This window comes from Neodiprion pinetum, chromosome 4 (assembly GCF_021155775.2).
Source record: "Neodiprion pinetum isolate iyNeoPine1 chromosome 4, iyNeoPine1.2, whole genome shotgun sequence".
NCBI lineage: Eukaryota > Metazoa > Arthropoda > Insecta > Hymenoptera > Diprionidae > Neodiprion > Neodiprion pinetum.
In genome coordinates, this window is record NC_060235.2 from 23,049,380 (window position 1) to 23,064,363 (window position 14,984).

The 14,984-nt window shown below is 42.3% G+C and overlaps 1 protein-coding gene and 1 pseudogene across 8 annotated transcripts in view; both read left to right on the top strand.

Moving 5' to 3' along the window:
* The window catches only part of CARPA (Carbonic anhydrase-related protein A), a 93,206-nt gene that overhangs the window by 65,868 nt on the left and 12,354 nt on the right, over positions 1-14,984 (top strand). For 7 of the 8 annotated variants that reach the window (XM_046624655.2, XM_046624653.2, XM_046624658.2 and 4 more), the window contains one exon: positions 5,159-5,350. The exons of the other annotated variant lie outside the window; for it this stretch is intronic. In XM_046624655.2, coding sequence (XP_046480611.1) covers positions 5,159-5,350 — 192 coding nt within the window. The remainder of the gene's footprint in view (positions 1-5,158; positions 5,351-14,984) is intronic. 8 annotated transcript variants of the gene reach the window in all.
* LOC124218184 (ATP-binding cassette sub-family G member 1 pseudogene) lies at positions 5,509-8,079 on the top strand (annotated as a pseudogene).

Below are 14,984 nucleotides of genomic sequence, written 5' to 3' on the forward strand. Positions count from 1 at the left end.
ATCTGCCGTGAAGATTAATTTCGAGCCAATTGCAGTGTGAAAATTATTAAACAGAGCACAGATTGTTTGAAATTTATTTCACGTACATATGACGCCGGAAGAAACTGAGAAGATTGTATATTTTGAGCTGGATTATTTGAAAAATCAATTTTCGACCTTTAGAAAAGTTTTAAAAAATTCGATCAAAAGTCCAGAGTGATCCGAAAATTTACGTAAATCAAAAGTCTAACATTCGTAAACTGGATTGATTTCTTCGAAGAATTATTTAAAATCTAACCTTTGCCTGTATTACAGTTCTTAAAAAATTGAATCCGGAATTTGAGAAAATTTAAAAATTAATCGTCAATCTTTATAACCTTTTTCGATTCGAACAATATAATGCCGAACAGCAGCGCTTGTGTAAAGTGAGAATCGATGAAAATTGAATGTTTTTCGCACCACGGATTACTTGACAATAATATACAGTGTAATATATGTATACACATATGTATCGTATGTATGTAATGTATACACCAGAGTATCCGAACAGCGTTTGTCGCCCGTAAATTGGAGTCGCGTGTGCGGCACCACGCCTGATAATATTCAGCCCCGTTCCGGGAATGAAAAAATGTCACGCTGTTATAATGTCAGCTGGGGCTGGAGTAGAAGGAGGAGAAGGAAGAGGAGGAAGAGGAGGAAGAGGAGGAGGGATAAAGCCATCGCAATCCGTGCCAAACTCTCTGTACATAAGCCGTGTGCAGATTTTCTTCGTTCCATTTCCGTCTATACGCACATTATTTAATTTTTTATTTCGTCTCTTTATATTCACGCTATTTTTTTTTTTTTTTTCATATTTTTTCCCAACTTTTTCTTTACCTTCAATGTAGTTTCAGAACTTTTGCCATTTCCGTGTATACATAGCCACCCATAACAAATTTAATCCCTCTCTCTCTCTCGCTCTGTCGCTCTCTTTTTCTCAATTCTTTCCCTTCTTCTTCTTCGGCACTTTTTTTCCCCATACGCGGAGCATGTAAACTAGAAAGTTTTTTTTTTTTTTTCAATCTTCATCTTGTTCTTTGTCCCGGGTAAAGAAGTCTGAGCCAAAAAACTGTAAAAAATGTACGAAGTTTACGTCGAACAAGATAAGAACTTTTGCGCTCGCCGCGTTTTCTCATGTCGATGATGCATATTCGAAATTATTATACCTACAACGCGCGACTTGTATGCGTAATTAATTAATCATATGACTGAGATTTTTTTCTGTTAAATTTATGCAAGATCCGCGCGGCTTTACGATTTACGCAACAATTACAGAGCCATTGATGCAGAAAATGAGTTGTTAACCAGAAAAAAAAACCAGAAGTTGTAACAAACGCAAACGCAAAAAAGTATTGCAACACTGTTTTGATAAATGAACTGGACAAATGCCGCTCGTAAAGATAATCCCGATCATTTTTCATTCGGTAGTCTCTTTGTCTTTTTCCGTCACAACGAACAGTATTAATTGTAATTGATATTTTGATTCATACGACCGTCTCTAATGACCGTTAATGGCGTCGACAGTTCAACCTTCTGTCGGTGAACAGACACAGGTGAAAAAAAAAAAAATTAAAACAGCCAAGAAAAAACGTCGCATGTTTATTCATTTATGTTAATTGTGGCGTCGCGGCATCGGTCCTACGAATAGTTGTTATATTTTGATTATTTTTTCTTCTTATTTATTTATTTTTTTCTTTGCATTCTTCGGGATTCCGGAGAGAGTGTATAATAAAGATGTATGTACGTTTGCATGTATCTATAATGTATAATCTATACGAATGACTAGCCGTATATCTAATGAGTATAATATCATTAAACCGCGCACCTTGAAGTCGATTATGTAACCTCTAATTATATAAATGTCAGAAGTGGGAAGAATTTTAAGACTATATTCATGAGCCATTTAAAGAAAACTGTAGTAATAATAATAACAACAATAACAATAATAATAATAATAATAATAAGATAAGACAAGGCGACAAAATCGCGACTCGATTAGCATTTCATTATGTAATACATATAATTATGAAAATATCCGAAGTTACGATTCTTACTCATCGTAGAAAAAGAGAAAACTTGAATGATAACTGCGTGTGGGTAAGTCCACCAATTATCAACACGTGAACGAGACGTGAAAAAATCGATTTGTTTGAAATTTTTACCTCTGTAATATGTACTGAGATTGAAAAGTTGACCAAGTTCGAACCTTCTAGGTTTTACCGTTCGCGAGAAATGCCGTGTCAAACTATCGTTTCGACCTAATTGTGGTTTAAACTCGAATCGTATCGTTATCGGGATAAAAAAAGAATGAGGAAAAAATTGGTATCTTGTGTAAAAAATTCTCACCTTTCCGAATATGTTCGCGTAGTTCCGAATATATGCAGTCGACTCGTGAACTGCCACTAAATGCATCTAATGGTCCAGAATTCAAAGAAGTAAAAAAAAAACGAATTCCAAAAAGAGAGCATGTATTATTTACAGACCTTTATCAGTTGAACGTAGCTCACGTGAAATTCTACGGCCATTCCACTCTGAAAATTTGAGTTCCTCACTGAGAAAATCCAAAGTAAGATAAATTTTAGTGGCCCCTGAAAACAGCGGTTTTTTTTCTGCCGAAAAACGTGTTTTTAAGATTGATTGCGAACAGTTATCCAGAAATGAATAACATATTCGGATAGGTGAGAATTTTTCACATAAGATACCTATATTTTCATAATTTTTTTTTATGCCGATAACGATACGAAAGCAATTTGCGTTTAAACCTCAATTAGGTCGAATGATAAACTTTGATGTGGCATTTCTCGCAGACGGTAAGTCCTAGAAAATTCAAACTTGGTCAACTTTTCAATCTTAGTACACGCTACAAGGGGTAAAAATTTCAAACAAATCTTGGGCTAATTGGTGGGCTTGCCCATGTATATATTTACTTTTTTTTATCTATATATCGGCACTTTATAGATGATACGAATCCGTTGTTATCTCTCAACCTCTTTCTTCATCTCCTCGGACAGACAGACGGCGTACAAATAACAAGCAACTTCAGCAGTTTTCTCTTTTAGCTTTTAAATAACGGTTATGTCCACATCCGTGTTCAATAGTAATTTACAACATAGGTAGATATACAATATACATGTATGATAAGTTATAATAAAAAAGGATTAAAAATAATAACAGATTCGTATTGTGTAAAAAGTACAGACACAGAGAAAAATATAACGTAAAAACCAACTCTCGATATGATTTGCAGTTTGTGCCGATATAAAACAGTATAAATCGTACGTACTTGAAACGAAGTTCAATATAATCATTCGATATTTTCAATCACCGAAGAACGGATGACGTTTGTTTATATTATACGTATAATTTATATATTTTTTTCTTACCACATCGTATTTTATTTCATTGCCTTGCCATTTGAATATTGAATTCGATAATAACTGTCAAACAGTCATAGTCAATTCTAATAATTCTTATACGTGCATACGGATATACATAATATATTGCTGACATTTGCTATTTATTGATTTTCAATTCATCGTTAAGTTGAAACTCTTAATCGTATAACGTATACGTATATGATAATATTTCCACCTTGACTCTTCAGACTTTCGTATTTTATTGTTTTTATTCATCCTTCGTTGCAAGCCATTTGTCAATGTGCATATTGGTAGAAAAAAAAAAAAAAAGTCAATTCGTGGAGTAAACAAGCAATCAGGGAACACATTTTTCACGACAAACATAAAGAAGAGGAAAAAAATCTTGAATTGCACAAAAAATAAATACCGTCAGAATAATTCCAATGTTCGAAAACGCGAAGGTAATAAAGAAGTGCAGTTCTACGATCGGCATGATTTTACCGAGACGAAATTCAGCCGCTGCCCTGTAACATGTGTAACGAAAATAATACGCAAATAAAAATATGGTAAAAGCGTTGAATGAGTGAAAGAAAAGTGATTCGGAACTGCAATAAAAGAATCGAATTATAGTTTCAATGAAAACGTGTATGGTCTGACCTCTGGCATCCGAAGTCTATCATTGGCATCTGCATCTTTTTACGGTACGGTAATAAAGCCAACTAGCTAACACGCCTCACCGGTAGAAATGAATAGCATATAAATGTTCTCACTCCATCAGCGCGATCGGGAACCGGTCATCACTCGTTATTTCATCTGGACGGTGAAAACTCATTAACTGTAAGCAAGTCACACTCGCAGGCCAATTAATCCCCCTCACCTTACATCTACCGCCATCTCTGTAAATCGGGGCCTGATGATTGTTCCGAATACGTCAACGTCGCTGTCACCTAATTCCCGTCATGTAAGACAAATTAGCGACGTCTCGTTATCACAGCTGAATTATTACAACACGGATCTTGGACGACCGGCATTTTTTTTTTTTATCTCTCGCTCTTTGTTTCTTTCTTTCTCGTCACTCCGGATAGACACACCATTTTTTTATTTTTTTTCTTCTTTTTTCTCTCTAGCCATTTTTATCCACACTCTTCATCTGTGAACGGTTTTTTCTTTTTGCAGATAGTAAAAAGGCATTAATCGAATCTTAAGTTATTACAGCGTCGTGATTTTTTTATTTTTGTAATTTTTGGCTCATTTCGAGGAGTTGATACGTTGTAGTAGTGACGTGTGATTTGCAGAATGTTGTCCGAAAAAAGAGGGTTTCATCATTTTTGTTGGAGTCATAAAGTACCGGTAAAGGGGGGGGGAGAGAGAGAGAGAGAGAGAAAGAAAGAACACTGATCACATATTATTATACTGGTCAGATTTCAGAAGCTTGGTGAATTGGTAATTAATACTTTTCGTTAGCTTGATTACCAAACGCTGTCGCACATTAAACGTTTAGAAAATTAACGTATTCACACAATAAGTCTGTGGAAGAATTCTAACCTTGGATGAAAAGAAGGTAAATATAAAAAAATCCACTAGGTACAGAAGATCCGATCTACATTCACCATCTTCGAACGATGACTCTCATCTAGATCTGTAAAGTAAAGAAAAGTTTCTCCTTCCTTGGCAAATAAATTCCTGAATGTCGTTCCACAGTGAGGAAAATAATAGCCACCGATGACGGCGTGTTGGGATTAATAACACTGTTAAACGACTTGTCGCATTGTTTCTGTTCGTAGGTTTCCGGTCACCTGCACAACACGGGTCAGTCGCTGGTGTTCAGAGCCGACCGTGAGGCGAAGGTCCGAGTTAACATAACGGGGGGACCGCTGGCGTATCATTATCAATTCGAGGAGATTTATATTCACTACGCACTCGACAATAACCACGGCTCCGAGCACCGCGTCAACAACTACGCTTTTCCTGCCGAGGTAAGTCGAGTCGCTGTATTATTAGTCGAACCTCGAATCAGCTACGTGCATTCAGTCCGCACAGGCACGTGGCCGGATCAAGAGAGGGGACCCATTGTCGGCATCGATGAGTTACGGAAACAGTAGATCCGATCTTCGAACAGATAAGAGTCGTTAACACTGATCGTACAAGCAGGCCCGGTCAAATGACCGACCACACTACGGAAAGAACAGGGATAGGTATGATACGTGAAGTGACGGTGGAGTCAATGGTGAACTGCCTCGTCAAATCCGGCCAAACTCCCTGTCCCCTTTCCTCTGGCAGTAACGCAAGATCGACAAAAATCGTCTCACCTTGATCGCGGCGCGTTATTGTGGCGGAGGACTTTTGGAGAACGGTTTTTACCGTCCGAGTGGAAAGAACCGATCCAGTGTGATCAGTGTCGCGCCGAACGTCGTGACGAAGAGAGGTAGGCTCCTCGGTACGATACCCAATCGCAATGTCCGTAAACTGGGCGAAACCGCGACCCATCGACATCGAGTTCGTCAAGCTGACGTACGCGACGCCTCACAGGTCACGGAAGCAGGGCATGAAGCAGATCCTGAAGGGAGTTTCGGGCCGCTTTCGATCCGGTGAGCTCACCGCGATCCTTGGACCTTCGGGGGCCGGAAAGACCTCGCTTTTTCACATCCTCACGGGATTTCACCGCACCAACGTCACCGGAGAGGTGCGGTATCTGGGGACCGACGGGTCCGTCGACTTCGAGGAGTACCGAAAGGCCCTGCGTTACATCCAGCAGGAGGACAAACTCTATCCAAGCTTCACGGTAATCGAGGCGATGCGCATAGCTGCCGAGCTCAAGCTCGGGGTACACGTTTCGGCAGCCGACAAATGCAGGATAATCGAGGACACGCTGAAGACCTTCAACATGACCAGGGTGCGGGATGTGCGTTGTGACCTGCTCAGCGGGGGGCAGCAGAAGCGGCTCTGCATCGCCGTGGAACTCGTCGACAATCCGGGGGTCGTTTTCCTCGACGAGCCCACCACGGGACTCGACTCGTTGCTGTCCACCGAGTGTATCGCCACCCTGAAGACCCTAGCGGCCGACCAGCGAACCGTTGTCTGCGTCATCCATCAGCCAAGCGCTGCCATCTTCGAGGCCTTCGACAAGGTGTATTTCCTCGCCGACGGAAAGTGCGTCTATCAAGGTCCGCCGGGAGAGACCGTTTCCTACTTCAGGGAACTCGGACTATGCTGTCCACTCTACCACAACCCCGCCGACTACGTCACCGAGGTCATAAGCAACAAGCTCGAGTTCATCGAAGAGCCCGAATTCGTCGAGGAGTCGGTCGACAAGGTCGATTCAGGGTGGGTCGAACGGCGGCCGGCCGCTGCAGAACGCACCAGATTGTTCGTATTCGAGTTTCACAAGTTCATCGTACTCTTGAAACGGTGTGTTCTTCAGCTTATCAGACAATGGAGCGACGTTCAGATGAAAATTGGGCTGAGCATTCTACTCGGCATTGTACTGGGCGTCATGTTTCGCGACTCCGGTAATAACGCCTCGAAGACCTTCGACAATATCAGGTTCATGATATGCTCCTGCGTCGTTCTCAGCTACACGACGCTCATGCCGGCCGTCTTGCGGTTCCCGCTCGAGCTGCAGGTTCTTCAGAAGGAGCACTTCAACAACTGGTACCACCTCAGGACCTACTTTGCCGCGGTCAACTTCGTCGGCATACCCTACCAGGTTGGCCTCTCCCTAATCTACTGCGGTATAAGCTTCGTGCTTACGGGTCAGCCCATGGAGCTGATGAGGTTCCTGATGTTCTACCTCATCGGCGTTTGTACCTCGCTCACGGCCGAGTCGATCGGTCTGCTTTTCGGGACCCTGTTCAACCCCGTTAACGGGACCTTCTTTGGAGCAGCAACCCTCGCCGTGATGATATCACTCGCCGGGATCATACCGCTGTTCCAACACATGTCGGCCTTCATGTACAACATCAGCTACCTCAGCTTCCTTCGATACTCCCTCGAAGGTATGACAGTGGCCGTTTACGGTTTCGGACGCGAGAAGCTGCCTTGTCCCGCCGGTCTCGATTACTGTCACCTTAGTTACCCGAGAAAGATCATGAGCGAATTGTGCATGGACGATTCTCGATATTGGACAAACGTCGGTGCTCTCCTTGTAAACTTTTTCGTTATTCGTATTTTGTCATGCTTTGCTCTTAAGAGGAGACTCTCACAACCCTGTTGAAAACTGTCATTTACCAGTGCGCGTAGTGGTGCTATTGTATAATTTATTTTCTATGCCTATTACGAATATTTGTGATCCAACCATATTTTCGCAGTTTGAGAAGAGGAGAATGTAGTAAAAAAAAAAAAAACTTTGTGACTGAGTTGTAAGATCGTTGACCTTGGTGTACACAAGTGTCGGCAAATTTATTTTTATTCTTTACTTTCTTCATTTTTATTCACCTATAATTTGTGAACATATTGCATGGATGATGGATGTTTCTTTTTTTTTTTTTTTTTAATTTGGTGAGAAGTTTGGGTACTGTTGAATGACGTTTTTTTAACAACGCGTGGTCGTCTTACGTGTAAGAAATACAGGAATGTGAAGGGCGTTAAGCTGTTATTCCAACAGAACGTGAGAATGATGCGTATAATTGCTATCGTTAATATTGTTATATCGATAAGTCAATTCGTTGAAAAATCAAATAAAAAAAAAAATTCGTAAGATAATAAATGTACAAAGTAGTCGGACGATTAATCAGTGATCAGCAACGAGAAGAAGAAGAAACGTAGAAAAAGGTGAAAAACAAAAACCAACTTGACCGTGTCGAACGAACGAATCTTAATAGCGAAACACTTTTTTTTAACGATGCGTAATTATTACCTTTGTCTCCGATCGTGATAACAATTTTTTTCCTTTCGATTCTTCTTTTCTCCCTCTTTTCGTTATTCAATCTTTTACATTGAATACAAATTGTTCATATTCGCTTAATAGTCGGTGATTAAATTGGAAAAGAACCAGCTTAAGTAGCGATTAACGTATAATACCGTGTGACGTAAGTAAGACGGAGGTAAGCGATTTTTTAGCAATACATAGAATATCGAAGAAACACGTTTACTAAGTATTCGTACACAATCTTGCTTCACGTGTCTATGAATTTTATTCTGCATGTTTCAAAGCGAGGATTTGAAATTTATTCAGTTTCATTTGCTTTTTTTCAACCATATCTTTTCTCGATTTTCAATACCGAAATCCTCTGCACACGTGTATTAATATCAAAGTCGATCGCTGAAGAAACAAGCCGCGGTTCGGTTTGTTCAACTTATTTTGCTATTTGGACTTATTTTTCAACCTATGCATTTATCCATATTGTAATTGAATTTTTTTCAAACCCGTAACTACCGTACAAGGCCTTGAGCTTTGAGCACCACCGAATTCGAGGATGACCCCAATGAATTTAACCAATAATTTCCGAAGTACCCTGATAGGAGATGAATCGCACCCTCTCCTTTTCCCGGATTCATCCCCCAAGGAACGTTTCGGACCAGCCTCAGCCGCATCAAAGCCTCTCTGTATCTTCCTTCTCCAGGGTCCTCCATCAACCTTCGTAGGATCGCTTTCTCAGCAGAACCCCTTTCCGGTTCCCTGGAATCGCGATATCCGTGCAGGTCGCGCCGTCTCTTCCTCCGAACATTCAACTTCTTACCTCTTACTCCGTGTCCTAGAATTAGTTGATATTGAATTTCTGCAATACATGCGTTATTTCTCCGTCGCGACGTTTTGAAGAATTTGCATTACTTGATCGGCTGTATGAAAACCGGTGGGTATCACGTTGCAGCAAGACGGACGGTATTCGCTGCGAAAGAAAAATAAAAACAAAAAGGAATAGAAGAAAAAAAACAAACGTGAACGTCACTCTTCGGTATGAAGTAGGGGGAAAAAAAAACCACATGCCGTTCGAATTGGAATTCACGTTAAACTCGTTTCAGTTTCGACCAAGTTTTCGCGGATAAACTGGCACCGTTTATTAACTGACCGTAGCTGCGACCTAAAACTCTGGAACAGGAGGACTTGGGTTCAAATTAACTTAGCACGTCGATGGGGGACAAGGACCTGAGCGACACTCGCAAAAATGGTAAGACGGATCGCGTCGTTTGGATGCCAAATCGGCAAGCTGAGGCTTAGACTCGCTCTTACGAGGTTACACCTGGGCAAGCTTTCCGAAGTTTTCCTTATCCCGTGCGCCAATGCTGGTGTTTTTATTGAACACACATTAAGACGATCGCAGACGCATAATGATGGGCAGTAATCGATCCCCTCCATTGCCCCGTACAAGTCAAACTGCTCACTCAGATATTCGAAATCGGGTATGACGGGTATTCGGGATGATTATTATCATAGTTAATATTATTATTGTTATTCAAACACGCCAGAAGATCGGTTGACCGTCATGAAAAATCGCGTAGTCAATGACCCGGATCAATGTCAATTATGAGCAAATGTTTGGGCGAAGATACTGGCAAGCGTTGATAAGTTTGCCGGTGTGGAATGCTGTGGGTCAATTATCACGGTCAATACGGAAATTTAACATCGGACAGAGTTAAACGGACGCTGGATTATGGTCTGTAGAAGTGTCTACGCCAAAATTCTTCTAACAGCACTGTCGTGTTCGGATCAAAAATAACTTGAGGAAGTTTTAGCTTAGACTAGCGTATTGGGTTTTTCAGAGTTTGGCAACGTCGCGTCATGTTATCGGCAAAGCTTTGTTCATTCACTTTATATAAGATCCAAGATTCCAAGATCCGTCATGCATAAAATTTATATTTTTATTTATAACCGAAAAGTAACTCTGATACAGCAATTTCATGTTTTACGCATGCGATGCGCCGTTGCCACGTAACTGCGTGTTACGGCCTGCTCAGCTGGATACAACCGCAGACATATATACATTATTTTAAATAATTTTGTCCACTATGACGGAAGTGGTGAATAATTCCAAAATATCTTTATCAATTATTATTAGACTTGTTTCTACTGCCAAGAATAATTTCCACGAAATTTCAACGTCACTTCATCGCAAATTTAATCAATGTCTTCAATTCTCGTCGATTCCTCCGCAACTATCCAATATATGTTTATAAATTTTAATCCGGTGATTGAATCACACAAATCTACCGAATCGCCAAAGTTTATCGAAGACCAAATGTTAATTCTCGCATGGACAGATCATCCCTTAACAATATGGTTTAAAATTCCGGAAATGTTTACGATAACGAGCTGGCAGCAGACGCTTCCGGCTTTCGGATCAGTAGGGACCAGGTTCCCGGAGGTTCGGGACTGCTCCCGACGCTCGGAGAGAGGCCGAGTGATGTAGTGGAGGCTTTGGCTGGCTAGGTGAGGGTACTGAGGGACAGCACTCGATCACGTGGTCGATAAGTGCGGACGAGGGTCGGGCGGTGCTGGTGCTGGTGGTTCATGGTGGATGGAGGGGCTTGCAAACCGGGGAAACTGTCGCTCAAACGCGATCTGGTAATGGCCCGAATCACGCCGGAGGACCTCGGCTCTGCCTGCTAGTACCGCCTCTCAAACGGGAGTCGATTCCTAGGCCATGCAGATATGCGCGCTACTAATGGTCAAACACGGTTATCATCAGTGTCCGATCGACCAGTCGCTTCCGCGTAACGGAGACGGAGAAAAAGTTGGAAGGACTCGTCGGCTCTGGGTGATTGGCTTTTAGATTTCTTCATATTCGGCAACCTGTTGACCTCGGCAATCCTCGTTATACAATGTGTTAAACACTCTCGTCGCCGACTGTTTTTATCATCCTCGCGGTATTTAATTTTTAAGGAATGTTTTTCGAGATCGCTTTAACCGCTCTTTTTTACCGTCGTATTATGTACCCGGTCCGGTTCACCTCAAGGCTAGACGGATTACGTGATTCTCTCTGGGTATCGAAAGTAGCCCGGTGACGTAGGTGTTTGACGGCTTTTTACGGAAATGGTCCGATGCACCGTCCGTATTTATATATCCGAATCTCGAAATGTTGCAAGAATAAACTTTGACGGTGTCCTTGAGATTGCGGAAATCTGTCCGCCGTCCGTATTCACCTCTCGTCAATTCGTTTAACAATGAAAAACTGAGGAATCCTGTCGTTCGGAGGAACCGTCACGTTGAGGTAAACGGAGAAGCTCCTTATCGCCGATGTGGACAATCGATATCGATCAACGATGTGTGGACAAGCAAACGAGCTGGCAAACAGCTCAGTTTTATGGGGGCTGAAACAGACAAGGTGGTAAAAATACCTTCGTGACAATCGTGAATCCGGGTATTACCTATATCGCACGACGGTTGAAAAAGCTCTGATTAAAACCAGCCGAGCGACTTGTTAAATTTTCAGACGATGTGCAGTGTGATCGAAATGCGGGCCTCATCACTGCATCACCACCTCTCTCTCTCTCTCTCTCTCTCTCTCTCTCTCTCTATGTATATTTTTTAGAACGCTGTGTCTGGGTGAGCCGGGACTCCTCGGTGACCAGCTTCGACTTAGGTCTGACCTGGTGAGACGTCGTGACTTGACCCGGACCGACACGCTTTATGTGCCCACTTTCCAGAGATCTTTTCTGGTTGCTGGAATCCAATTCTGGAACTCCTTGCCGCCAGAAATCACTTCTGCTTCCACACTTTCAACTTTTCGCCATCTTGTTCGTATTAAGTATCTGCTGTCCGAGGAGGAGCGTGAGGCTGGGATGTCCGGGTGACTTACCAGTCTGTAATCTACTTTTAATCCCAATTTTAACCTTAGTTTGAAGTTTAATTCAATTTTAACTATTTTTATTTATGTTATTTTTTATTGTTTTAATCGTGCATATAGCTTACAGACACATTTTATACTAACATTTTATATTTATACTTTACATTTATATGATTATTTTACGATATACATGTATGCTCTGTAATTTGCCTGTGGCCCTTAGGGAGCATCGCTCCAGAGTCAAACAAATGTTCTCTCTCTCTCTCTTCTCTCTCTCTCTCTCTCTCTCTCTCTCTCTCTCTCTCTCTCTCTCTCTCCCCCCCCCCCCCCTCTCTCTCTCTCTGTTCGTTCGTTCGTCAGAATTTCTGATCAAAGAGAAGAGATATCCGTCCCAAAGCGATACGCCGGACCGACCGATTCCCGCTTACTATTTGACGATTTACCGATCTTATCCTCCGAGCGAGAATTTATACGATTAAAAAATCCGAGCCACGTTGTGACGTTGAGATCCACGCTAAGCTCGCAATTCCCGATCCCTTTTTCAGTGCCGATGGTATTTTCTTCGCAGCTGAATTTAGCTTTGCGGAGTCTATGTTCTTCTCCACTTCCCAAGTTAATTGAGCATCGAGTAGCTCAGCGCATCGTGGAAATGGCAAAGGAGGACACGGCGAATCGAATAACCGGAAGAAGGTGCCTCGTATTAGATTCCGCTTGTGTCATAGAGACTCTGCATAGATATATATCCGACTTGCCCGTCCGTCTATCTATCACTCGAAGACGAGAATGGAGTATTGTCCCGGGTCTTGAGTATGCCGAGTGCAGATTCGCAGCCGTATTGGTAACGCGTCGGTTGCATACGTGGGCTGCAGGATCCTCTGTGACCGGGAACTGGAGATGCTCAATTTCTGTTCACCGTGCACTCGACACGTCAGCGCATCGCCGAAGAGTCTCATGAATTAATAAGAATTCCATACCGGTCGTGATCTCACTTCAAATTTATGCCTCGATATTGAAAATACATTGTGCTTGTGTGACATCAACGATTATTGGAAAATGTGTTCGTAAATTAGTATATCCTTTTATCCTTTTACGGTTAACCTTCTCTTTTTTCCCTCTGAAAGCTAATTGGCCAATCAATCATTTCACGTTCCGTTCGACAAGCCGGCTATTTTAAACTCCCGGGAATGACACGCAACACGAGTTTCATGCGTGCTTGACTCGACTTCGATGTAACTACCTCTGTGCGTTTCTGTGTCCGTGTGTAAAGCGTTATACGAACCTATCAAGTCAGCGATTTAACTTCGGATTCATAGATCGATTCTGCTAGTTCCGAATATGTACCGTAATCCTGGGTTCCGTGCTCAGAGTTAACGTCTTTGACGAACTACAATGAACTCGGGGTAAATTAGCATTGGAATAAATAAGCTGTACGAAGATTGGTTTCTAGTCGTCGTCTATGTTCGTGCGAAAAATGGGGTGGAAAAAGCTCGGGGAAAATATTGAGCCCCCCATTCCCTCTCTCTCCCTCTCTCTCTCTCTCTCTCTCTCTATCTATCTCTTGATCTCCCGAGAAGCAATGCAAATTTGCTTAATTATCAGCGACGCTGCAGCCCCCCTCGTCCTTCGCAGCGTCTGGTTCAACGGAGTGATAATTGTAGTGGTCGTTTATAGTTGAACGATCCTCGAGGAAGGCTCTTCAGTCGTACTGCATAATCGCGCGCCGCGTCAGCGGATCATCAGGAATAAGTCTCAAAGCGCGGGACGGTCGTTTAAAGCGAGTTCGAACTCGAAGCCTTCTTCTATTTTATTCCTCCGGCGTGAAGGCGGCGCCGTCTCACCTGCTTCCACTTTCCAAGCCTCGCTCAAAACAGTCCGTCTCTCCTCGGCCGCTCTTTCTCCGTCCGACAGTGTGAACGAGGGGGTCAAGTGCCGGGGGTGGGTAATAGGATTACGCTCCCTCGACGCGAGGTGTATCGACATTCAACTGTTCCCGCCCCACGGAGGCGAAAAACACCCCCGGAAACATCCGGCACGCATGCACGGCCGCCTTTTCCCTCGATTTAAAGTCTGCGGAACGTACAGTCCGGTCAGAAATGTGAAAAAGAGAGACTTGAGTTGAGAGTGCGATACTGGAGCCAATCGAGTCGAATCTGATGAAAACGATGAGAGATTATATCGACTCGTAAAAATCGCAGACCACTTTTGATTCAGATTGATTAGATATCGCTTGGAACCGCTTGGATATTTTTTTCACCACTTGGAAATATCTTGGAATCGGTTGGAAACCATTTATAACTCGTTAAGAACTGGTGAAAACCAATTTAAATTCATTCGAAATAAGTTTGCAATAGTTTGGAATAGTTTTCAATCAGTTTGTCATTGTTTTTAAATTATCTGTTAGAAAAAAATCATATTCGTCTATTGACATTATGAATATCAATTGGAACTAATCTCTCGGTCCATAGCTAATGTATCGGTCTTTTCTAAATAACTTATACAGAAGCATCGTTACTCTCACGTTTCATCAATCCTCTTGAATATACATACAAATCAGTAATCCCACGTCACGCGAGAAATTATCTCTCTGAACAAACAGAGATAACCAGTCAAATTCGAAGTGTATATATACCGTATAAATTGTCCTGGCAGTGAAACCTTTGAAACCTGTCTGCTATCGCGTTTTCTCTAACCAAATCGAGATGAAGGTTATATCAGGTCTTGAAAAGTGAAACCATCCAAGTATATTAAGTTGGATTTGATTGTGGGAGAAATCGGCTCGACTCGGAGCTTCTCAGGAAGCTTTGTTTCGTTATACGTTTCCCCCTGTTTCGACACTTTTTGCTGATACCGTATCAGCCCGATAGGCCCGTGCAGATCATTATCGAAC